The 26996-nt window shown below is 43.2% G+C and overlaps 1 protein-coding gene across 1 annotated transcript; it reads left to right on the top strand.

Moving 5' to 3' along the window:
• The first annotated feature begins 1860 nt into the window (after window positions 1-1860).
• Window positions 1861-26973, top strand: LOC104026992 (ADP-ribosyl cyclase/cyclic ADP-ribose hydrolase 1). The gene is made up of 8 exons (XM_075709662.1): window positions 1861-2099; window positions 18946-19075; window positions 19746-19881; window positions 20700-20782; window positions 22551-22627; window positions 23349-23441; window positions 24876-24962; window positions 26892-26973. The coding sequence occupies exons 1-8, from the start codon at window positions 1861-1863 to the stop codon at window positions 26971-26973; spliced, it is 927 nt and encodes a 308-aa protein (XP_075565777.1).
• Window positions 26974-26996: the final 23 nt, after the last annotated feature.

Here is a 26996-nt window from a genome sequence, read left to right as displayed (position 1 = left end):
CATATCTGAACAGAAGAAAAAAGTCTTCTCACATCATGTTACTGAAGAAAAGAGTGTTTTTAACTGTTTTTAATTAACTGTTCAATTGTTTGACTCTAACAGCAACTCTTAGACTTACTGAAGACAGGCATCTTCAATACCCAGAGCAGAGATTATCATTTTACTGCATAAACTGCTTAGGATAACTAGTTGTGTTTTTTTCCAGCATGGTATGCACTTAGTTAATGAAACTGAAGAGCAGCAAGTTGAAAAGACACGCAAACAAGCATTAAAGGAAAAATAAATCAAGTTCAGTAATCTCTTTTGTCTTGTGTATAATAGCAGATCACAAAGTTCAGCTGTGAATACCTTGCATTCATATTGACAGCGTGATTAAAACAAGGAACAAATAAAGAACAATCATCTCAGCCTGCCAAGGCAAAACCTGCATGCTTGCTGAAAGGGGGGAAATCTTCCTTTATGAGCTAATTCTTACTGAATTGTCTCCTACAGAGCTTCCTGTGCTTTTTGCAGAACTTGTGATGGGGACCACTGAGGGGACCCAAGCAGTGTCATGAAGAGAGACCACTGTTATCTCTCTTTTGAAGAGATGACACTGTTAGGAAGAGATATCGAATATTGCAGTTGGAGGGGACCTGCAATGATCATCTAGTCCAACAGCCTGACTGCTTCAGGGCTGACAGCCTGATATACCACTCCAAAACTGAAACTTCAATTCTGAGTAAAACCCTCCCAAAGTCTGCATAATTTCGCAGAAACCAGGATCAGAAAAATTCAGATTATGTGCTTAACATGTTGCTTACCAGTGAAGGCTTTGGTCAGAGCAGAGCATTTCTCAGGTCTTTCAGAGCCGCTTAGTCCTAACTGGGATGTGTCACAAGTGCCCTTTCTCACAGTCAACCAGTTAAAGATGGATGCTTGGTAAGCAATTATTAATAATTTAGTAATAATCTATAGTTAATGTTATTCTGCATTATTATTGCATAGCTTCTTTTGTTTAGATTTTAAGATTTGAGTCTTATTTTATGTTGGCTTTTGACTAAGGAAGTAGAATCGCCCTATTTGGAGAGGACAATAATGAACTAACTTCCGTCTTCCAGAGAACACTTAATGCTCTGTTAAATGATTTCACGCAGCCTCAAACACCCGCAATTTACACACTAGTCTTAGAAATTCATGTGACAACTAATCCAAGCCTAGCTGCAAGGGAGAGAAAGAAAATAGCCCGTTGTGCGTTGAGGAGCTGTGTTTTTATGACCACTGCAAAGTTCGTAATTGCCTTCGGTGAAGTCGGATTCAACACCTATCATCTAAAACCGAGTTAATTTAGGGAGAACAGACTGGGGTCGTTTGGATTCAGCTTTTACTCACGCATTAGCTGGAGCACGTCGCTGCAATGGGATCTTTATTTGAACAAAGGCTTCGGGAGTTTTACGAGTAATCTCCTGAGATTTGCGAGCGATCGCTGACAGCTTTGCAAAGTTCAACGCGGGGAGGTGATGGCAAAGCGAGCAGCAGAAGGCAAACGACAGCTAGCCCCGAAAAGCCATTGCTCGCCTTGAAAAATGACTGCAGCCCCCCGAGCCCGCCGGCAACCCGGCACCGCCCGCCCTCCCCGGCTCTGCCCCGGCGGCCCCGCGGCGGGATGCGGGCACCGGGCGGGGGTCAGCCCGGCCCCCCGGGGCGGCGGCGAGCCCGGCCCCCTCCCGGCCGCCGGCCCCGGGGTCAGCCCGGCCTCCCCGCCAAGCCCGCCGGGGCTGAGCCCGGGGCGGGGGGCAGGCGCAGGGCGAGGCGGTCGGAAGCTCTTCTGCCTCGGCGGCGGGGCAGCGGCTGCCGCTGCTCCCCGGGAGCCCCGGCGGGATGCCCCTGCAGCAGGGCTCTGCCCGCAGGCGGCAGCGCACCGCGCTGCTGGTGGGCATGGCCGTCCTGCTGGCCGCCCTCCTCCTCGCCGTCGTGCTGGCCTCTGTCCTGACTCACGGGAAGCGCGAGGTCCGTCCCAAAATGCTGAGGTGGAAGGACAGAGGGACCACTAAGCATCTGCAAGAACTCGTCCTGGGAAGATGCTACAACTACGTCGCGGCGCGGTACCCTGAGCTGGGGTGAGTAGTGGTCTCGGTCGTGCGCCAGGTGCATAGCGTGGACCGAAGAGAGCCGTCTCTCGCCTCCGCCCGGCCGCGTCCGCTGGGTTTGCAGCGGCAGAGAGAAATCAGGGGAGTGGGACCTCTGTTTTGTAGCAAAACGTACAAACTCAGGCAGCGACTGTCGGTGCCCGAGCGGTGGCTTTTTAGGGAAACTACCTGCAGAACCAACGTAAGTAATGCTAACCCTAGGTCAAAACTCAGTCAGAAATGCATCTTGCAACTTCCTTAATGCCAGCTAAAATAAAAGCTGGATTCTAACAGCTTTGGGTACGTGAGGGTGAAGGCAATTGGCTATAAAGCCAACCTGCCGAAAATCCTGTAACGTGTGACACTGCATTCAAATAACCGAAACTACACAGGAGGGAGGAGAAGGAGAAGGTTCAGCATGGATTTATAGGATGGACAAAGATGTTAGAAAAGCATTGCAAAATATCTTGGAGTTATCCAAAACAGATGTTTTTAGCGTGTGGGCAAGACTTTGTGATGAGCACAGACGGCTTGCACGGAGAAGTACAGACGGATCACGGTGCCAGCACGGCAGTCCCAGGCAATACCTTCACCGGCGGCGGTCTCTGCTCAGCCACCCCAGCGGGTAGTACTGCGACACCCCGAGCAGCCCCCCGCCCCTCTGCTGCAGGAGGGGATTCCCTGCCCCAGGTCTGCAATAGCGTATTAGGGCTGAGAACTGATTTTCTGATCCCCTTTGCCACAGGGAAAGGCCGAGTATGAAATAAGGAGTGCCCCAGGTCCCCCTGCGGGTATCGGGGACACCCAGCCCCTCAGAACAGGATCCAGGGCAGCCCGGGTCTCTCAGCAGGGACCCAGCCATCACTTCCGTGGCACCAGCCACTCTCTTTTGTGTCCTCAGTAAGCCTCCGGCAGAGATTTCCAACACCCTGGGCTGAGCGCCGTGGGCCTGCCACACACCTCGGCCGGGTGACAGAACCACCATGGCCTTGTCTTCAAAAAGACAATTACCACCTCTCGGTTTCATGACGTCTTGCTGATAAAAACAAAGCTGTACATAGTTTGCTTGCATTTGGACTCCTCTTGGCCTCGGATGTCCGCTGCTTTATGAAAAAGCGGATTTGCAGCATTTGAAGGGAAATGGGCATGTGGGAAATAATGGCCTGAGCATACAGAGATTTTAAGTGCATGCCTTACATTAAACACGTAAATGGGTTTAGGGAAGGGAAGGGGGTTTCTTTTACAAATAAAATTTAAAAGCTCCTGAAGCTTTTGCAAAATCATGTACATGTTTCTAAAAGCACGCATTAATTTATTGAAGAACTATACACTCACTATTTAAATCTGAAATTATTTTGAAGCCTAATGGCCTTTATTACTTTTGCTTGTTTCATTCAAATTGGGGTGCTGAAAATGTAAAAAACACTTTTGTGTGAGTAACTTACTGTTTCCGGCCTGTCCTGGTTTTGGCTGGGATAGAGTTAATTTTCTTCCTAGTAGCAGGCACAGTGCTGTGTTTTGGATTTAGTAGGAGAAGAATGCTGATAACACACTGATGGTTTAGTTGTTGCTAAGTACTGCTTATGCTAGTCAAGGACTTTTCAGCTTCCCATGCTCTGCCAGGCGCACAAGAAACTGGGAGGGGGCACAGCCAGGACAGCTGACCCAAACTGACCAAAGGGCTATTCCATACCATATGGCATCATGCTCAGTATAGAAACTGGGAGGAGCTGGCTGGGGAGCAGCGATCGCTGCTCGGGAACTGTCTGGGTATCGGTCGTCGGGTGGTGAGCAATTGCATTGTGCATCACTTGCTTTGTGTATTATTATTATTATTATTATCGTTATTATATTGTTATTATTATCATTACTATTTTAATTTATTCCAACTATTAAACTGTTCTTATCTCAACCCAGGAGTGTTTCTCACTCTTACTCCTCCGATTCTCTCCCCCATGCCATTGGGGTAGGGCGAGTGAGCGAGCGGCTGCGTGGTGCTTAGCTGCTGGCTGGGGCTAAACCACGATACGGCCAGTGTCACGTATGTTTTCATTCACACCACAGTCTGAATCTGACCTGGAATAATTTGTTTAAGCAATTCTTTCAAGGCCACTTTTTAAAAAAATCACAAACCCATCATCATAAGATTTCCAAAAAGGTTGTTTTTATGAGGCACAACATTTTGTGCTATTCTTAATCCAACAGTGTTTAATAGCTTCATGGCTGTGAGCTCACTTTCTTTCAGATGAAATGACTTCTGTATAGTAGGACCTTTTTTTGTTTTATTTTATTTAAGAGTCAAACTTATCCAAGACAGAGAGCAGTGAAAAAGGAAAAATATGCTCATTTACATACACCTGAAATGTTCAGGAGGTTCCTGAACAGAGAATTAAACACAGGTGCTTTTCTGGGAATCCAACTTGAGATTCCTGGCTTCTGATCCTGCTGGGCTCAGTGCAGTTTGTCGTGTAACCAACCGCTTCTGTCGCTGGCACTTTCTGATGGTAAAGCGGGTGCCTTTAGGTCACATCAGAGACCCCCGTATCTTTCATCCCGCACTCTTTCATCATTAATGTAGGCCTTGCACCTTGTGTCGCATGAGATCTTTGGTGCACTTAATCAAAGGAAAGGAGTGCAGGGAACTGCAGAAACTCAGGCAGGCTTATGAGCTGAGCAAGCTGTGTCCTATACTCAGTTAGGACTTTTGTTGCCACTACTTCCACCATGGGAACCTCGCTGCCTTGGTTAGAAATCTTGTAATTTCCTCATAAAGTTGTCCATAGTCTGTTCTTGCCCTTTTAATCTTATGCCAACATGTGCATTTATTTAAAAATCTCTGTTTTTAATGAACTCATGGACATTTCCTCATATTTTTACTTTCTTGTATCAGAGCCACTAAGTTCCATCGTTGACAATATTTTCTTTTTTTTTTTTAAATAGCAATCTGTTCTGCTGCAGTAGTTAGTGTGACTATTTACTACATTTTGGAGTGCCATATTTCAAATTGGAATAGCTGGCTGGTTTTGGAAAAGAGGGGGATTGTTGACATGTGAGTATGGACTTGATAATGTTTCTAGATACCACAGATGGATTTAACAGGGGCCACAACTCTACAGCCCCTATTTAGCTTTGCTGTGGCAACTGCATGCTGTAAGTCATGTGAGAAGGCCACGGACGTGCTGGTGTACACCTTCACCGTCACAGCTGCTTTAATCCTAGAGGATACCTCCTTGCATTCTGCCTCATCTTACTGGACCCCAGGCACCGTACACAGTCAGGACGCTCTGGTCACACTCTTGTCTTTTCCAATACAAACTGTGGGCTGAACCCAAGCCCAGTGAGGCCGCTGGAAAGACTGCTGCTGTCAGCAGTCGAGTTTTGTAAGCACCTCATGCAATCAGATTTTATCCTGTTGATTCGCTTATTCTCTAGAATCATCAAAACGTTCAGGCGCTGTAGCGAACTTGCTCACTAAAGCACAATCCTCAGGTACTGTACACAGCACCTGCTGGTAATAATTTTGTTTAACTGCCTGCGTGCAATACAATCCCTGGTTTTATTTCTGCTGCTGGCTGGATGACTCTTACCATTTGTACACATAGAGTTTCCTCAGTTAGTCTTCCTCCATAGAACTCTCATCATGCCAAAATTGGGGAGAAACAAGCAGGGAATACCAAATGCTTCAAATAATGTATATGCAATATTAGCCTCATTTTTAGGAAAAGCTGTAGATGGTATAGCAGCAGGCTTTAGGGGTTTCATTCCCTGGACACACAGTTGCACATCTAGATACACACATTAAAGAGTAGTATTTCTTTTTGGCTTCCTTGGAAAATACTGACTGATGCCAGTAGACAGAGCTAAAGCAATAGTTCGTCACTGCTCAATAGTCTCCACCCCCCCATCCCCCCCCCCGCCCCCCAACATTAACAAAAGCTGCAAGTTCTGCTTTCACCGGTCTTGGAAAAATCCCGTATTCATCAGCCATGGCCATCGGTATATATTGTAGTTTTGTCTGAATAAAGGCCAAAGGCAGTTTGGCCTGAAGAAAGGATTTGACTTCAAATTACTTTGTCTCCTCTTTCCCAGTAACCCGGACTCCCTCTTGTGGCTAACAAAACACTCGCACTCCTCATACTCCAGGTCTCATGCAATACAAATTTCAGTTTACAAGAATTTATCCCTGGTATAATCAGAGGAGAGAAGCACGATGGGGTATGCAGAGATGCATGCTCAGCAGCACCAGGCTTGTGCAGGGCCAGATCATTCAGAAGATTGGTGCTGGTCAAGAGCAGTTTTGGCAACCTGATAACTTACCCATGGCACAAGGATGTTGTTTATGATGGTTTTGCACCTTGATTCCTGCTGGGGGAGAACAGGTAGTAACAGACCTAGCATGAAACCTGTTGATACAAAGTTAACTGGTTTAGTTTTCCTCTTCACTGTATTTGAACTGGCAGGCTGAGGTCAGAAACGATTGGCACTTTGTGACCTGGAGAATCATAGAATCGTTTAGGTTGGAAAAGACCTTTAAGATCATCCAGTCCAACCATTAACCTAACATTACCAAGTCCACAACTAAACCAGTTAAGGGTAGAGTAGCAACCCCATGCCTTGGGGGTTTGGTGGCTGGACCATTTATAATGAAAGTAAAAACTAGGAATCATTAAGGTTGGAAAGGATCTCTAAGATCATCAGTCCAATCATCAACCCAACACCACCATGCCGACTAAACCATGTCCCAAAGTGCCACATCTACCCATTTTTTGAACTCTTCCAGGGATGCTGACTCCACCACCTCTCTGGGCAGCCTGTTCCAATGCTTGACTACCCTTTCCGTGAAGAAATTTCTCCTGATATCCAATCTAAACCTCCCCTGGCGCAGCTTGAGGCCATTTCCTCTTGTCCTATTGCTAACTACTTGGGAGAAGAGACCAATACCCATTTCACTACAACCTCCTTTCAGGTAGTTGTAGAGAGTGATAAGGTCTCCCCTCAGCCTCCTCTTCTCCAGGCTAAACAACCCCAGTTCCCTCAGCCGCTCCTCATAAGGCCTGTGCTCCAGACCCTTCACCAGCCTTGTTGCCCTTCTCTGGACACGCTCCAGCACCTCAATGTCTTTCTTGTATTGAGGGGCCCAAAACTGGACACAGTATTCCAGGTGCGGCCTCACCAGCGCCGAGTACAGGGGGACAATCACCTCCCTGTTCCTGCTGGCCACACTGTTCCTGATACAAGCCAGGATGCTGTTGGCCTTCTTGGCCACCTGGGCACACTGCTGGCTCATGTTCAGCCGGCTGTCTACCAACACCCTTTCGGCCAGGCAGCTTTCCAGCCCCTCTTCCCCAAGCCTATAGTGTTGCATGGGGATAAGGAGAGGGGAAGAAACATCTAAAAGGAGGTCATAGTCACCAAACCTCGAAACACAAACAATGCAGCTCTTTCAATCTAGAAATAAACTCATCTTACGTTTGCAGCTCAAGAGATTTTTTTTGTTCTCAGATAATGACTACTCCCTCCTCAGATCTGCAGTCACTTCTCAGTCTCTGATTCACCCAAGCTAAGCCAACCTTGCAAGGAGCCGCCATTTAAAAATGGCTGAAGTCAAACCAGCTTATTTTTTGTCTAACCTCTGCCAGTGAGGGAGCACCAAGGACACAGACAGGGAGCAACCTCAGTAACGTATGTGACTCTCCAGGCCCAGCAATCCTACTGTCTCTGACTAAGCGGTGCAAAAACCTGGTGATGAAGGTGCAAAGCATAGAACTTCAATACATTTTTCAGGTAGTGTTGTGTGGATACACAAGTTATATTTCCCCCTTAAATACAATTGAATCAACTAATGTTGTTTTTATAGTTAGTGGCAAATTCCTATTACAACAAATTTTAACAGGCTATATAGTTCCATTAAATTTAGTAAAAGTTGGTGCACATCCAGGAGAGCTTTGTCTTCTGACTGCGTGATCATGAATGCATTTTGCCTTTCCATTCCTTTGCAGCCTGTGGAGATGGAGATTCATTTTGTCAAAAAGAACATATGGAACATGATTTTGTGTGAGATACTACCATATTTAAAACCACACTGGAGACGCCCCTGAGCAACCTTCTCTGAGCCAGGGGTTGGACTAGACGATCTCCAGAGATGCCTTCCTATTCTTCTATTTCTTAGAAAATGCTTTTAGACTTGCAAGAGGTCCACTGGGTAACTAGAACAAACAGTGATGCAGAAATGTTTTGGCTCATATGTAGTGGCAATGGTGTTGATATCTGTTGCTACTTTTGGTTTGTTTCTCAGTATCAAGATGGGCACTGTATCATCGTAGTAACACACTGCTTATTAAAATGTCCAAGTCAGAACATTTGTAACCATGCTTCAGTGCATGCTGTTAATATTCCCCTCCCTATTTCATGTGCCAATGTGTTGACTTTAATACCTTTTCTGTGTTGGCCTGTGTTATATGAAACGTGCATAGCTCTGTTTTTTTATTTCTTCTGTCCTTCAAAATTTAGAACAAGGTCTTCTTTTACGATTGTTTTCCCCTAACTTGTATATGAGTGACTTTGACTGTTCTTGTAATTTCTTGGTAACTGAGATATAATCATTATAAACTTAACAATTGTTTGAGTCTTACTTGAAGGGACACTTCCATTGTATATGCTGTACTGAGCTTTAACAGGGAACTGGAATATAACGTTTAGTAGGTACAAATGGATATTAGCACTTTAGAATTTAGAGGTAGGGCTATTGGTTCTATAGCTGGTCCTTCAAATGGGTCCTCATACTGTTTAAGGCTAGTTTCCATAACTATTCTGAGCTGTAAGATAGGGCTCCATTTAGGTTTTACTGTCATCTCTTTCTAGAGGAAGTTCCTTAGAAAGAATTAATTTTCTCTTTAGCAAGATGCAAGTTCATATGGCAGTGGGTAGCTATCATTTATTTGTTCTTGAGGTAATTATTTGCCAACATAGCTATTTCTGCTCTTCTGGAGTATAAACACCAATGCTAGACTCTGAAAGGCCATCCAATTCTGTGCAAAGCTCATACTCAGTTCTGCAGTGAAAATTTATGCTCCTAGGCTGTAACTCCACTGAGAACAGCAACCCAAAGTCTGAGAATATCTTGCAAATTTAGGGGCACATGTCAAAAGATGCACTGTCTTTTCTCCATGGCCAACATCAATGTACTTCTGAGGTACAAAAATGCTCTTGAGATCTGAATTTATCTCTCACTTTGACAGCCATATGTCAACTTATCTGTCTGTTGTCTATAGTGAGTTATAATCATGTAAGAATTGTTATTAAATGAGTATATATTTCTCATATGCTCAAACTTATTACATTTATTTAACAGTGGTTAGATATTTAGTGGTTCTTACTGCAAGATTCTGTAGGATTTAAAATAATTTTTCATATTTGGGTTAGCCTACACGTACTACATCACAACTACCCCACCATCATATATTGAAATCTCCTTGTAGTGAAAGTCTCCTTTGGTTTTAATTCCAGATACCAGAGAGAATATCATTCTGTTTGTACTGGCCTTCTACACATTAATCAGAAGTATTTGTTGATGAAATACTGTTCAACTTGGTTTTCTGCTGCAACTTTATGCAGCTATTTAGTCATGCGCAGTCAGTTAGCTGCCTGTTCTTTGCCTTCTCTCTTGTTTATTGATTTTATAGAATTGTCTATACAGGTCAATGGCTGGTGTCTGTCTAAATTATAGCACCATGCTAGGACTGAAATTATTAAATGTTTGTATGAGCCAATCTAAGAGCTTCTTGCTGCTGAAAGGGGGAATCCTGTTCCCTCCCACCTCTCCCTGCTTCAGTTCTCCTGTAACATCTGTAGAGACATCAGTGAAAACAGCCGTGCTCAGGGGTGATATCGTTCAGCTGTCATTGCTAAGGTATGGTTAAAACTCAAGAACTGTTTAACACCCCAGAGCACCATGGGGAAATATAACTTTGCTTATCCATAAGGATAGGAGGAATAGATCCTTTTTCCCTCTAGGGTCAAATGAAAATATCCCTCAAGTGTCCAAGGGTAAAACCAGATCCTAAAGATGCAGTCTATCTTCCCAGGAGATGGCACCAAAATAAGATATTAGCAAGGAGCTCACTCACAGTCCTACTAAATCTCCGATCTGTTCCCTTGTCCTTGTCCTGCTGACACATGCCACCCTTGAAGGAGTGACTTCTCCTGACTTACTGCATTTATGCCTCATCCCAGCAGGTTTAGTTCTATAAAAAAACCCAATATACTGCAAATTCATGTTATGGGAAAAAAAATCTGCAGCTGCATTAAGCCATTGAGTGTTTCCCTGCTATAGCATACTTTTATTTAGATCATTCTTATAGAAGTGTTTTTCTGAGTTTAATATTAAAAATAAAACAATACTAAAAATATACTTTCTAATCAAGGGGTAAGATGCCAGCTTAAATTTGTTCCCTCTATATCTGTTGATGACATGGCCCTCACTTGGAAGCTTAAATTGCAGAGCAACTATGACCCTCTGTCAAAATGCAGTCCAGGTGAGACTTGTGCCTTTCTAGAGGCTGTGTCCCACTTACAGAGCATCACTGAAAACACCATCTGCTTAAGCAGCTTGTTTTTTCACCCAGGAAAGCTGAAATCCAGCCAGCAAAAAAATCTGCTTATGTAGATGAACTCTTCACTGGTTTATAGCTGCCACCTCTCGGCTCAACCCTTCCCGGAAGACTGATAAGGCTTAGTGTTGTCCTGGAGCACTGATTTCCAACTCACATAAAATACTCTAGGAGCTATAAACCAAAGCCACAATTACACCTGCCCTGAAAACCTTCTCATTCCTGCCAAAGGTGAAGGACCAGTGTGACGAGGAGCTATCATTTGTTCCAGGTCATTCCTCATACACAAACATATGCAGCCCTGAGGTGCACCCAGTGGAAATCTCACCTTGTACTTCTTTTTCCAGACCTACCTTTCCCTACCTCTGCTGTGGGGAATTTAACTGCTCTGCCTACAGGCAGCCTTTCCAGAAGTGCTCTCTCTCTGAGGCAGAGTTTTGGATCTCTGTCTCTACCCCCAGTCAGTTCCTCCGATGCTTTCTTTACTGGCTTTTGAACTATTTAATTAACAGAGAGCAATACTTACAAACCAAGCTGCCAAAAAAAATCAAGTGTGTCATTCTCATATTGAAAAAAAGTCAGTTACCATAAATGTTATGGTGGCAGACACTTTGCAGTGATTAAACTAAGTGAGTAGTGAGAGGCTAGTGCTCACTGAAGAAGTTGAGATTGACAGCTCTTCCGTGATTTTTCTCCTTCATCCTTTCCCTCGGTAATCTTTCCCTTCTCTATTATCCTAATGCTAAAAGCAGCAGACAGTAGTCTCCTCAAATCCTCAGCGATGACAGCATATTGGCTGACCAGTCTTAATTCACATTTGTCTGACTTTTAGCACAGGGGTACCTGGTGGGAGATTGTAGGTGCTGGAATAATAGGAACGAAGCTGATCCATTGTGTGCAGGTCCCCATTTTCTGACTCAGTGGTCTGGAGATGGGTAGGGCCATCGCCTGGCATGAAGAGCCTCACGCCTTTGGGGTTGACCTGGGCTGCTGCTCCGGAGCAGCCCCCGCTCCCGCGGGATGGCAGCCTGCTCCTTGCCTTTGGCTCCTCGCACCCGCTGCTCAAGCTGCTGCAGACAAGTCCAAGCACGGCTGCCTGGGCCGGTCTTGGCAGCCGCCCCAAAAAAGCTGCTCCAAAGCAGCAGTGAGACGCGGCGAGGCTGGAAGGAGGGAAGGGACGACAGAAGAAAATCGGAAGTTTTTAGGGCAAAACGGGTAGCAAAAGGATTCGGGGCTACAGAGGGCTTCCTCTCAACACAGTCATAAAGGTTATTGTTCATTGCATAATTTTTGACGACATAAAGACATAGCTACTCATAAGCTCACATGAAAAAACAAATTGAATGTGGATGTGTAAATTGCACTGCTGTCTATAGCCATCGCAATTTACCTAAAAGAGGCAGATAAATGGACACACGGGCAAAGATGGGTCTGTTAGATGCAGAAATATTGCTGCACCATTTAGATCCTTTGATTTGCGAAAAGTCTGGGCTTTTACAGGTGAAGATGATGCCTTAGACTCCCAGCAGAGTGTGAATTGGTATAAGGCTTTAAGGAGCTTTGTTATAACCACAGACTTCTCACTGACTTTTTAAAGAGCCAGATTTCTGAGTGCTTAGGTGCATATTTGCATTACTGTTTTGGCTAACGGTGGTAGCAAATGAGGTGGATTTTCTTACACAGATTGCAACTGCTGGAGAGGTTTGATCCCTGCAAAGGCCAGTTACGTAGAGAGACTGTTTGCAGCTCTAACTTCAGAGCCTCACCACAGAGCCACAATTAAAATCTCAGTGTGGCCTGAAGACATTGCCATGTTTTAGAAAGAAAACTTGGGACCTTGGAAAAGCTGCTATTGATTGCAGGGGAGACCATGTCTCACCAGGGGAGTGTCTCTGCCTGGTAGAGTGATTTGAACAATATGGGCAGAGTTGACTTGAGTTCTTCAGAACAAAGTCTGGAAGTAATTTTTCACTTGTAAATTTAAAATGGGTCCCATACTTGAAGCATCTCTCTCAAATTTTTGAGTAAAAAACTAGAGGCAGCACAGCCCAAGGAAACACTTCCCTTCTTAAGATGTTTTTAGCATGCACAATGTCAGTCCAGAACTGAAAGCAAGACATTGTTCATGCTGTAACTGAAACCGGCAGGGATGAAACTTATCCTTGATATTATACTGATTAAATTGATTTCAATTGGGGATGAATTTGCTCTGTCATGGTCAGTTAAAGAAAAAAAATAAAATCACAAAGAAGAAAAAAATCTATATCAGTGATTTCCCAGGTAGCTCAGTGCCATTCCGTTCCTTTAAGTGAAAGGGTGCTCTTTCAAGGTTAGCCAGACCAGTGTACTGATGTGCGAGAGATAATGATGCAGAAGCTGTCCATTTTTCTAATATGCACATTAAAGTTTGGCTGCTAGGATAGCTGCTAATGGAAACATTCTTGGCCCCAGCTTCTGTTTGATAGATTGATGTGATATTCATATAAAAGGTAAATGGATAGAAATACTCAAATTCATTGGAAAATGTAACTTCTACCCAAATGTTAGGACAAATGCAGGATATGCTTTGCAGCATATGTAACATTCAGATTTAATAAGGAAATGTAGTTTTAATGGTTATTTGTATCCCAGCCCTTATTCAATGCTAAACTGAGTGCAGCATATAGTCTGTGTCTCCAAAAGGTCATAAGACAAGTTCTGCAATCCTCGCTTTCCAGAGAAAGGGTTGCAGGTTCAGTTCTTGAGTTTATAGCAGGTTTCACGGGGTTCCTTCTGTTAGTTATTATTTAACATTTACCAGCATTTCCCAAACTCTATTCATTAAAAAAAAAAAAAAAAAAAAAGGTTTGGAAAAATAAAACATAAAATTAGAGTATATTTAGTTTGCAGGTCACTGAATTTGGATTAAATATTTCAGATTCTGTAGCAGAATAAAAGGCCTTAAATATTTCAGCATAAACAAAGTTAGCCTCAAAGGAAGAAATCCATTATACATAAAGATACGATATTTGCAGATATGGTGCAGAATTAATATGGAACCCAAAACATACAAACAAACACCAGAGAAGGAGAACACACAAGCCCCACAGCAGTGTGGTACATAAGTGTATTCACCATGGACTCCTGTATCTGAATGAGATAAATTTAATTAACTGGTAGGCTGGTGATCTCTTTCACACCCTTCCTTTCTTTTGTAAACCAAGAAAGAAAACAAAATGAACCCATTCAGTGACTAGGAACTTCCCAGTGAGAAGTTGGGAGTAGCCTTAAGAGGACAGTTTGTTTCTCAGGCATTTTTTGGCAAGGCAGATGTGCTTGTTTCAACCTGAAACTGTTCTTGCTGGAATTTTTAGCATACCAAGTGCCAGCAAACTTCTCATATTCGGGAGGCCCAGAGCTACAGCAGGTCTCTGCCCTTACTTCTGCTTACTGTGGGTTAAATGCTGCACACCAGACAAATATTTTCTTGCTGTGCTGGAAAAAGGGGCAGGTGAAACTTTATTAATAGTGTCTACCTCAACAGTGAGGCTGGAAGGAGTGGCATATCTTCCTGGAGCTGGGATTAACTAGTCCTAAAGTTTTCTCACTGCTTGTTTTTTCATGTATCACCCAAAATCACATTTCTATGTGACTGGTAATCTCTTTGAGGCGTGAGGCAAAACCTGTATTTCGTGTCAGAGAAATAGCTTTCCGATGGCAAATCAATGAATTGTTTTTATTCAGCTGTAAAAATATACATGTTGATAGGTGAGGACAACAAAAATGAAATACTGTTTAGATTTAGTTATGCTGAAATTGCCTAGTTTTTATAAAAGCCCATTTTCATGGCTTATCATTCTTCTCTGTGATGCAGCTAAAGTACCACACTGATTACCAGCGGTAGAAGAGCTTCTTCCCACATTTGAAGGCTAAGCCCTACCACTTCTATGACATTAAATACATGGTTTTGCTCAGCTCTGTCAGGACTGTGGATAAAGACTCTTCTCTCAGATAGGAGTGACATCCATGCACATCATCAAGTGCTGAGCTTGGTGTCTTGAAGTGCTAGAAAACTGATGCTTTGAATTAGAGACTCAGCAAGCTGTCTTGGCAGGATTGTGAATCACCTGGATGGTTGTTGCTTCGTGCGTCTCATGGCCATGACTTGAGTCCAGCAGCAGAAATGCTTTGTACTGTGTCTATCACTTACCTCTCTGCTTTATAAACAAAAAAACAGGTTTTTCTTATGATTTCGTGAAAAATATTTTGTCTTCTGAGACCAGGCTTAAAAACTTTGCAATATGAAAGTATAAATGATCAGGCAACCAGCTGTCACCTGTGGCTGTTAATGCTGTTACACATAAGAGATTTCAGGAGTAGCTTAAAAAAAAAAAAGAGTCCCGCCAGAAGGACAAATCACTTGACAGATTAGAAAGTGTGAGCCATATAAATGTCTGTGAGATGTACCAGTGCTTCCAGCCAAGCCCTACAAATTCTCTTTACAATACCATTGACTGTGCAAAGCAAAGGGGATGGCCGCCTGTTCTGTAATGTCACCCCTTAATCAGCAGGAGCCCTCTCTTTTGGCTGATTCAGTGTGGTCATGTTGTAATCCTATGTGGCAGGGCAAGGTATTTACAACTTCCCAACTGTCCTGGTTTCGGCTGGGATAGAGTTAATTTTCTTCCTAGTAGCAGGCATAGTGCTGTGTTTTGGATTTAGTATGAGAATAATGCTGATGACACGCTGATGTTTTAGTTGCTGCTAAGTACTGCTTATGCCAGTCAAGGACTTTTCAGCTTCCCATGCTCTGCCAGGTGCACAAGAAGCTGGGAGGGGGCACAGCCAGAATAGTTGATCCAAACTGGCCAAAGGGCTATTCCATACCATATGACGTCATGCTCAGTATATAAACTGGGGGGGTTGGCCGGGGAGCAGCGATCGCTGCTCGGGAACTGTCTGGGTATCGGTCGGCGGGTGGTGAGCAATTGCATTGTGCATCACTTGCTTTGTATATTATTATTACTATTATTATTATATTGTTATTATTATTATTTTACTTTATTTTATTTCAATTATTAAACTGTTCTTATCTCAACCCAGGAGCGTTTCTCACTCTTACTCCTCAGATTCTCTCCCCCATCCCATCGGGGTAGGGGGAGTGAGAGAGCGGCTGCGTGGTGCTGAGTTGCTGGCTGGGGCTAAACCACGACACCAACCCCTAAATGAAGTACCAAAGTTGGTAGGATGGTGTCTGTGGGTTACTTACACAGTCTGCTGCCAGAGACAGGCTCCTCCAGGAGAAAATTTAGTCCACCCAAGTTAAATTCTGCTAAGTAAAACATGTGAATATTCCCTGACATGACTGTTCTCCCTAGAACATCTCCAGTTTGGCTTCTTATCTCTACAGTGACTGTAACTGAAAGTGCGTGCTCCTGGATAAAAGACAATAGCTCAGTAAAAACCCATCATTGTTTTTAGTCTTTACTTACCTGGAGATAAATTTGGTTCATATAAACAAGAGGTGTGGTCACTAACACAGCTGGGGCTGGCCCTGTAACAGACTGGCATGGTAAGAAAGGAAATTCAGCATGTGGCCAGAAGCCGGGTTGGCCATGCGGACGGAGAGCCTCCAGGCTGACCTGCCTTGTCCCTGCCCTCAGGCTCTGTCCGCGTTTCAGACAGCACTGCACAGTGGCAACACCCCAGCTCGTTTTAAATCAGCAAGGTCAGGCTGCGGGATATGTGCAGCTCAGATAGAGCTCTGCAGCGTAGTGCACTTGGCTGCCCCAAGAGTGAGAGATGAGGACATATCCACCACAGATCCTTCGCAGGGGAGGACTGGAAGAAGCTGGGGCATGGAAACCTGCCGTAGTAACCGCCTTGGTGGTATGACCTCCTAATAACCAATATCATACATAATGCTAAGGTAGATTTGTTACTGCGTAAATAAAGGCAGGAGGGAAGGAAGGCCAGGGACATCTTGCCGTGGATTGCCTGGTCCTTCCCGGTATGATACTGGCCCAAGCCCCTGTAGTGTGTCTGATAGCAGCATTCCCTCTGGTACGTAGCGCTGTCAGGTGCTGTCGCTTTCTTCTGGACACAGCCAGACAGAGTCTGGCCTCCTTTTTGTGTGATATTTATTTTCCATAAGGCCTGGGAAGGGAAGGAAGAGAGTTCATGTCCAGACAGCAAAGAAATGGCCAGGAGCTGACAAATGGTTCTGGGTCCTGCAGTTTAGGTGTGACCCATGTAATATGAACAGCTCAACTCTTTGCCTTCCAGTTTGCCCCTCTGATGCTCAAATGGGCACCCAGTAGAGATTGTGACCAAGTTCAGTACTAAGAATGAGATCATAGAATCATAGAATCATAGAATCATAGAATCGTTTAGGTTGGAAAAGACCTTTAAGATCATCCAGTCCAACCATTAACCTACACTACCAAGTCTACTCTAAGCCAATCAAGGGTAGAATAGACTAAACCATGTCCCCAGGTGCCACATCTACCCGTTTTTTGAACACTTCCAGGGATGGTGACTCCACCACCTCTCTGGGCAGCCTGTTCCAATTCTTGACCGCCCTTTCCATAAAGAAATTTTTCCAAATTTCCAACCTAAACCTCCCCTGGCGCAGCTTAAGCCCATTTCCTCTCATCCTATCACTAACTACTTGGGAGAAGATCACACAACTGTAGGGAAGATTAACTTGAAAATGTTTGGAAATCTTCAATGAATTACTACTGTTTTTCTTAGTCCCTTTAGGACTATTTTTAAGACTAATCAAATTCCACATCCTACATGTTACTCAAGCACCAACTGGTAACAAATCCTGCAGCTGTGTGTCTGTCACATACTAATTGATCAGTGCTATTTTTATAGTCCTCTGAAGGCATTAGTTTCTTCACACAAGACAAAGTCTATTCTTCAAACAGCTTTTAGTGGGAACACACTGGGACATGATTGCAAACAGTGAAGAAAGAGTGGATGAGTCAAAGACAGTCAGAATAGCTCCATTCAGACATGCAGACAGCAGGATAATGCAGTCAGTGTTTTAAATTTACATAAAAATAGGGAAGAGAAGGGTGCAGAATCACTGCATTGCTGTCATTGCTGTAAGGGGCAGGCTTTCCACGTGGGCTTGAAACTGTGGGAGCATGAAGAGGAAGGGAAGTGCACCCATGGGGGACAGCCTTGAAAACACATACTAGACAGACAATAATTATGAGTTCTCTTAATGCAAAGTTTTCATTCATTACCTCAAGTACAAGAAAGTAAATGTCCTGAGCCGTCCCAAACATTGTTGCATGCTGCAGCCTCGGGAAGGGAGCATGGCACTACTTCAGTACAGAGATACGATTGCTTGCCCACACTGTGCAACAGATTTCCTCTTGGTAGTACAAAAGGAGCCCTTCTTCTGTGAGCAGAGAGGTGCTTTATTTCCTAGGCTGACAAAGCAGCATCTTAAGAAACAAGTGCAGGCTGAGGTGGTAGGGTTGTGTCGTGGCATGAAGCAGTTCCCCCCATGCAAATTTAGGGGAATCCCTCTGACTCATGCCAGTGAGAGCAAAAGGGCCAGAACCTGTGACACGGTGGAGGATCAGGAGACTGAAAAAACTCACTGGAGACCAAGCACCTGATCTAGATATTGGTTATACATGTGCAAATCAGCTGCGGCTCCAGCAAAGTCAATAGCTGCAAATTAGTGCATAAATGAAAACAATATCAGGTCCAAAACAGCCAGACCCCTGCTTTTGTTTTAGATAAAGTTATAGATATTATTTCTATAGGGTCGAACACTCTGCAGGGAGACACATGGGCACTTTTTTGGCTCACTGTACCTGAGGAAGCAGTATCCTTCAGCCAGACTTTTGAAATGTACAACCTATAGTCTGCCACATTTGCTTCTCATGATTTGGTATGAATAATCAAGACATTTGATCTTCTGGTTATGGGATATCAGCACTGCTCTTTTTAAGAGATGAAAACAGAGGACATTCAGATACTGCAATAATCAGTAATGTAAAATGCAGGAGAGAGAGAAAGATGGTTTAGAACTGCTCATTCCTCAGCTGGTACTTAATTCACTGAAGACACTCTGCTTTTGTAATGGATAATGTATTTTGGTGCTTGAGCATAGTTAGAACTCTTTTAAAATCTGATCCATAGTGTTTGACCATAACAGAAGGAGATCCTTTCACAGTCATATATACTCATAAATACTAATTAACTATGTTTTAATCTTTCGGCAGAGATAAGGATTGCCTAAAAATATGGGAATCATTAAAACATGCATTCATTTACAAGAATCCCTGTAATATTACATCAGAAGATTATCAGCCTTTAATGGAGTTAGCAAGTCATCCTATACCCTGTAACAAGGTAACAGTACAATGCATGGTGGGCTGCTTAAGTAGGATTGTTGTGGGATGGCATGTCGGTGCAGTGCTCTGAGTGATGGGATCTTGTCCGTAATGATTGTGAGGGTCCGTATGTTGACGAGGGTGATATTTTGCCCTTGCGCTTACTGCAGTAGTCCTGCAGTTACCACCTTTGCCCCCAGCAGCCCTGTTCATTCTCTGTTGCTGGGAATCATCCCTGTGTAAGGCTTGCCTCACACCTCAGTACCAGGGTGGCCCTGGTGAAGTGACGAAGATGTCCCTGTTCCCCAAGCATACGGCTCTCTGTAAGGAGCGTGCTATCGTGCTGCTAGAGGGACACTGCTTCCAAAAAGCTGATCTTCCATGTGCAGCTCAGAAGCGCACAACAAATTAGGCATATATCCTATGAGAACTAGTCAAAACCTGTCTTTCAAAATGCTTTACAGGCTGAACGCTTCCATTTCCACAAAAAGTAACCACCCAAAAAGATTTTGGAAATGGGACCATGGGCTGCAGAAATAAGAACTGACCTACTAAGGTGAACTTGCGGCATTTCAATAAAAACTAAAACTCCTTCATTATCATGAAAACTTTTTGTTTTTCTCCAGGAAAATTTCCTGACCAGCTCTAGTATAAGTATCACTTATTAGACATTGTACCTTGTTTCACAGTCACTGTTTTGGAGCAAGACAAGTGACCTCGCTCATCGTTATACAAAATCCAATCAAAATTTCCTTACCTTGGAGGACACCTTGTTGGGTTATATGGCTGACAGGGTTTCATGGTGTGGAGACCCCTCTGCCCCAGGTAATAAGTCCTATTTTTTGCAAAACAGATATGAACACTGGAATTCCAGATTATTCTTTTCTTTTGTATATCTAGACCTAAACACAATCCTTTTTGTATATTCTTTTCTTCTAGTTTGGTTTAAAACCTTAACTGTATTTCTCTCCCATGTTATGGAAAACTGAAAATAATATTTGTTCTCAGGTTTATTTACAAAACACAACTTTCGCTGTTATTAAAACCTGGTTGCTGCTTGGACTAATGGTCACACCTAGCCCTCTTTATCTAGATTACTCCCTTCCTTCCTGTGACTTCTGTGGGACAAATTGCAAAAAAAGAATGCCATTCAAAAAGGTCCTGGCCATAGGCCAGTCAAAGTGGCGGGAGCAGCATGTAGGTACCCTAGGGTTATTGCTGCTGCATGGTTCCTGGGCTAGTTGCTATAGGCTAGCAACCTCTAAACTGGGCTGGAATTACTAAAAATGTTGGGCAAAGTTTAATTTTTCAATGCAACCGGACAGTAGTTGTCAAGAGCCAACCTGTTTCTCTCACATTTAGGACTACACGTTTTCCCTTCTCAGTGTTCTGAGAATTATTTGCATACAGGGCCTGCAGCTGCCTCCCTGAAATGTGTGTGAGCAAACAGGAAGACCTTTGAACCCATGCAAGTTCCTTTTCCTCTTAGAGCCCTTTCCTCATGTAGCCTTCTTGCTTTGGTAGGAGGCAAATCTTTTTGCCATCATTAATCAGTTCTCAAAGCCATATAAACATTGCGACAATATTCATTCTGACCTTGGCTATATATCTATATCTATATCTATAAACGTATTTCTTCTCAGGAATCAACTATGAATCTTGTCCAAAACGAAGTGAATGTGAGAGCAACCCTAGCTCTGTATTCTGGAAAATGGCATCCAAGATGGTAAGACCTAGAATAAATCTCCCTGAATCCAAGAATTTTGAAAGGCACTAAGTTCCTGACACTGCCAAAAATGTGAGTTTGCAGATTGAACTTAAAACATGAAATAGTAAAATTTCACATGAGCTTTAGCTTCAGGTGCTAAAAATCATGACGCTGGAAATTTGCATTTCCAAGGTCCCATATTTTATGTATAATATTTAATGTCACTGTAGTTTGGGCATTCTTATTTGTGCACAGAGACTGTGTGCCAGTGTCTAGAACAACACTTGGCAGACAGCTGAAACTTTGCAAATAATGCTTACAATAATAATAATAGTAATAATAATAATAATCATCATCATCATCACCACCACCACCTTAAATAAATGTCAGGACTGAAATTGCCAAAATAAAATACCTTTTAGCATGTTAATGTTGAGAGTGGTGCCCAAATTGGCACAGAAATTTTCCAAGCAGCTGAGAATCCCCTTGCACCTGCCTGGCATAAACCTGAAGAGCACGTCCTCCCACAACGGTATCTGGCAAGGTTCCTACGATGTACCCACCCATATGCACATGCCAACTCCCATCACAGGAATGAGAGCCTGCTAGTCCGAGTTAAGCAGTTAGCCTGGCTTTGTTGATTCAGCATGTTACAGAAAAATGCCAGAAAAAAACCTGCTCTCCTCTATCAGTTTAATTTTACATGTCTCTCAAGACTTCACCCTTGATATGACTATTAGTAGATGACTGCCGAGGTGGAAAACAAGCATTCCTGTATGCTTCATCTCTCCTGTGCATAAGAAAAAGTCTACTCACCAAAAAAAAATGGTTTTGTGGGTAAACTGGTGTACATAAGTCTTCCAAGCTCAAAACACTTTCTATGTTCTCATTAATCCCCTCAGTTCCAGAGTCTGGGAGGGATAAAGCACCATACAGAGTTAGGCTTGCTCAACTGCAGGCTTTCTAAGCCAAATAAATTTAAGATCTACTAAAACTCACGCTTACTACATTAGAAAGTTGCACATAATGAAACTTTCCTGCAACTTCACAGCTCTCAAGAGCCAAGTTTGAGCCACATTGTTTAGATGTAAGAGGACTCGGAAGATTTGATAAGTACATCCACCTATGTTAAGCTTTTTAAAAATTCTTTGTCTTACCAATGGATTATATATCTAGAGTGGGTACATTAGTTTTCAAATATTTGGACGTGAGTTTTAAAGAATAAAAGAGTAGTGATTACATGATTCAGTAATTTAAAAATCAAATAAAACAAAACTTGTTGATGAGTTTTACTAAAACCACTGGGGAGAAAAATCCCAAGCCACAAAAGAACACAGAGCATGAGTCAGAAGGTAATGAATACACAATGCTTTGTGTGTCCTTAAACTAGGGGTACCTCTGTTCTGGCTTGTCCTCACCACCTGAGTTAAAGCAGTCTGAAGACTATTCCAAGTTACTACAACCCCATCAGACATCTGTAGCTGCTGGGGCTCTGGAAAGCCCTATGAAAACTGAAAACAGCAGTGACAGCAAAGTTGCTATACCAATCCCATGCAACCCCAGACTGCCAATTCATAGCTGGCTAATGCAGCTTTATCACAGTTATGCCATAGCCTTTAAAGGTTTTTGGGTTTTTTTTTTGTTCTGCAAAAATATTGGCCAGATATTCTACTTGTATAAGTCAGTTCTGATGACGTCCAAGAAGTTACAGTAATTTCTACTAGCCCCGAGTCTGACGTGGCACTGCATGTAGGGTCAGAGTATAGTGTCCATTTGTTTTGTTCAGTTTGCAGAAGCAGCATGTGGTGTGGTTCAAGTGATGCTCAATGGATCAGCAGAAGCTGGAGCTTTCAGAAGTAGCAGGTATTTACTCAGCATGCTACCATCCGTGTTTCTGTGGGGCCTGCGTGCTGGTGAACATGTCTTTGCCAGTGAGTCCCAGTGCAGAGCAGATTTTGGTAAACTCATACAGAGGTCCAAACCATTGGCTGTTGTAGAGCTGATTCACTTAACTCCTTCTACACAGTGACTGTAACTGAAATCCTTCAGAGGGCATGTGGGCGCAGTATCCAGTATGCTGTTACTGCAGAAAGTAACTTTATTATTACAGTTTATTTATTCATTACACATGGATGACACATTTCTAACTGTTCATGGAGCTGACTGAATTTTACTCCTCCAGACTGTGCTTCCTGGGGTTACCTGGCTGGAAGTGCAGTCTTGAATAATATTGAAAGATGAAGAATATGCCGGTCGGGGGAACAGCCATGTTCATTTCCCTTGCACTGAACCAAATCAATAAACACTAAACCGAACAGGAGAAAAGGCATTAAAGATGGAAAAATTTCAGCTTGTTTCAGTCTGCAGACAGTTTCAAAAGTTTCCCTGAAATCGAAATAAGAACAGGGAGAAAATATTTTGCCATAAGGCAATTGAATAGTCTATGAAAATCCATTGGCAAGATAATGTTCTTTCACTGAGAATAATAGCAGCATTAATAAGCACTAGTATTTGGGGAACATACTCTGTATGTCTTTCTCAGATAACTAAGAATGTTTTGCTTTTTCATGTCCCATTCTTACAGCATCTTTGGAAGTATTGAGATCTTTAACCTAAACCCAGATAAAGTCTCTGCAGTACACATTTGGCTTGTGCATGACATCGGTGGACCTCAAAGGTAAGTCACACTGGTACGAAACAATGAGCAGTATGGAGAAGGTAGACAGTGCAGCTCAGTTCCGATAAGGGACTGTCTAACACTGACGCTGTCTTAAATGTGCTCACAAAACCTGCTCGACATTCACTCTCCTGGCTGCTTACTTTACTGGAAAGAATAACATTTCTACTGTTGTTTTCTTTAGTATTTTTCCTAGGTACTGCTGAACAGTTATAGCTAAGACACAATGAAATTTTCCTTGCTTTCAAAAGATCCCATGACCTTTAAATTCCTTCCAACGCCACTGAGCTCTACAGACCTTTATTATGGGTGCAGCACTGAAGTCACAGAGCAGGCTACATTTGCAAGGGTGAACAGCTGGAAAATATGTTTGTCCACAGGAATAGTATGATTATGCTGAGCAGAACCATTTTTGATAAAACAATTTCAAATGCTGGAACAGGTTTTCCAGAGAGGTTGTGGAGTCTCCATCTGTGGACATACTCAAAACCCAACTGGATCCCTTTATCTTCTGATTTGTATTTTGTATTGAATCACTGATCACATCTGGCAAGTCTAGTGAACAAAGAAGAGCTGGTTCTGCTTTCCACTAATGCCGTATGTTAGGAACTGGATTTGCCCCAGTACTGTAGTGTTGCCCTGACGTGTGTCCTGTACTCTGGACCAGGAGATTATTTTTTTTCCCAAGGTAACAAGTCTTTTGCAGTGTCTCTGTCTGTGTCTATGACATTTGTCAATCCTTTCACTACAGCTTTGGGGCCCCTTGGGCTATTTCAGGCAAATTAAGCATAGAGAGAAAGATCTCAAAGGTATGACATTGCCACGTGCTTCATGAAACCATTAGCTGGATGGAAAAGAAATATACAAGTTAGGGCCCCCACCAATGGAAAAGTGGTTGAAAGAGCCCCTTGTCAAAACAGTAGCAGCAGCCACGGGCTGAGTCAAACAGATAGGAGGTGCTCATAGCCTGCTTCCTCCCATGTTTTCTATCTGCTTCCTCCTACCTTACATCCTGCCTGGGACTTAGCTGCTGGTTTTCATGACTGGCCCTTTCTCATCACATGGAGGACTCGATCTCTCTGTCCTTCCACAGATTTGAATGAGCCTTTTATTATGTTCCCGTGGAAGAAGACCACCAGCAGCTCTGGAACAGTTCTAGAGCACATTGAACCATGAATGGAACTGAGTTATTTCCCACAGACACCTTCCCACACAAAGTTCTTGTGCAAGATGCACAGCTGAACATCACATAGTTTCCACCAGCAAAGGCCCAATGGTAGCCAAAACTCCACAAACCAATGGACTTTACAGCACATTAGCAAACAAGCTTTTAGAGAATCTTACCTGAAATAAAGCAAAGTGACATAGTGTGGAATTTAGCTGAGCTCCTTGTACACACAAGGAACACAAGTAACAAAAGACTTTTCTCTCCAGTGAATCCTGCTCAGGTCATTCCATAAAGAAGTTAAAAAGCATCTTAGAAGAGCGAAACTTTAAGATCACCTGTGAAGACAATTACAGGTAATTACCTGCTCTTATCGGTGACAACTTGCTAACATAAAACTAATATTGCATCTCCCTCTTGACTTAATATAGGTTTACAGCAAACTAGAGCAGACTCCCCTGTTACTGCCATCACGTCCCTTTGACGTGGCTGCGTGCTTCTCAGGCGCTTCCACTCGCGCTGCAGACCTCGTGGTCTGGGGCTGGGGCTTGCTTTCTGCCCTGCACTTGCCACTGAGCACGTCCAGTTGCCTTCAGGGAAGGAGCGATCCAGCCCCCTTCATCAGATTTTCATCTGACCAGACTTTTACCTACAATATTCGGAACCAACTAGACAGCTTTTCTCCCTGCTGCATGCAGATAACTCAGTCAGTCAAGGATAGCCCTTACTTCCTTTACTATAGTTTCAGCTTACTTTCTGTCCAGCTGCTTTGTCAGAGAGTCAGGCATGAGAACATGATAAACATTATTAATTACTATAATTCACCATTGTCAGGAGAGAAACAGGAGCCTGGGAAACAGCAGCCCAAATTTTGAGTTGCCTGAAATCTCTATCTGCCTGCTAAGGAGATACAAAAGCCTGAGACTCTTTATCCCTCTGTGTGGGTTCAGAGACCTTCACACAGAGCAAATGTTCTTTTGTGACATTAGAAAAGCAGCAAAGGTTCCATATTACTCATATCTTATCTTTCAGGAACAGCTTTTCAGAGAGAAGAACTTACACTTAGATAAGAACATTTCCAGAGTAAACAAACATTTCTATAAACTACTGAGTCCATGACATTAGTTTTAAATAAGGAAAAGTTGGTCTGCAAAGGAGACAAATGCCTTATCTGGTGATAGGACTTTAATCCTGAAGGCAGAGCAATATATTCCTGTTTAGGTATTGCTGAAGCTGATTAATGGGTGCTCTGCACATTGTGAAAAAATTAACACTGGTGTGGTGCATAAATCTGCCAAATCATGACACTCGTGCTCGCTTTCTCTTTGGGTAAATGCAGCCTTTAACCAATACTCCCAGGACTTGTGAGTAGGCAAAGATTGTTGCAGCCTGTGATGAAATAAGCTAAGGGACCAGGGAGGAAGGGGAAATATGTTGTAGCTTAGATCCCTTGTGGCTCAGCGCAAGGAGAAACCTGCAACACATGATGAAGGGTTGTTGACGCACTTGTTGCTGTGGCTCACAGCTCGCTTCTTAATAGAATAACAAGTAGGGCTTTTTGTTAGAGCTCAGCTAACACATAAACAGCTGTGTAGAGCAACACGGACAATTTATTTTACTATTTTATGTACAGAGCAATAATAAAATAAGCAATTTACATGTGCAGTAGAACTCTTCAGGATAGGCCATGTAAGTTAGCTTCACTCCCCTGAAGTCATTGCAAACAGAACCATGTGGGTCCATAACAGCTGAGTGTCTGGCTTTTCATGCCACATAGCAACTGATGTTGATCATTTTCTCTTGCTTTTGTCCATGTCAGCAGGGTCTTCCAGAAGTAACTCAAAAAATAGATTCACTGGATATACTTCTAGCAAAAAATCTAATCATATCTGACTGACATTGTTAGCACAGCTTTACATTGTAGCAGTAGGGGCTACCACTGAGTAAGCAAGATGGTGAACTTCCAGCAGCTCCGTAGTCCATGCAAGAGATCTTACTTCCTTTTCATAATTATTTTTGTTATTGCAGCGCAGCTGACATGCTGTGAGTTCACACCCTACTATATTTCCTGCTCACTTGCTCTTGTCCCTAGCCCCTACAAACACCAACGTTATCTTTCTGCAGCAAGATCTAAAAAAAATTATCCTAAGAAAAGACATCCACTTGATAAGTACAGATGTAACATGCACTTTGACTTTCACATTGCATTTACTAACTATGGAGCTATTCTGTTGTACTTGCAAAGTGGTTACTAAATATTTTTTTGGTTTTGTGTCTTATCACAGGCCAGTCCAGCTCCTTCAGTGTGTGCATAACCCTGACCACACAGACTGCAGACTTTGCACCAACACCACGGCAACTCCATGAAACGAAGTCCTCCGCGCTACTGA

The sequence above is a fragment of the Pelecanus crispus genome, chromosome 4, assembly GCF_030463565.1.
Source record: "Pelecanus crispus isolate bPelCri1 chromosome 4, bPelCri1.pri, whole genome shotgun sequence".
NCBI classification, from domain to species: Eukaryota; Metazoa; Chordata; class Aves; order Pelecaniformes; family Pelecanidae; genus Pelecanus; species Pelecanus crispus.
This window is presented reverse-complemented; position numbering and strand designations above follow the sequence as displayed.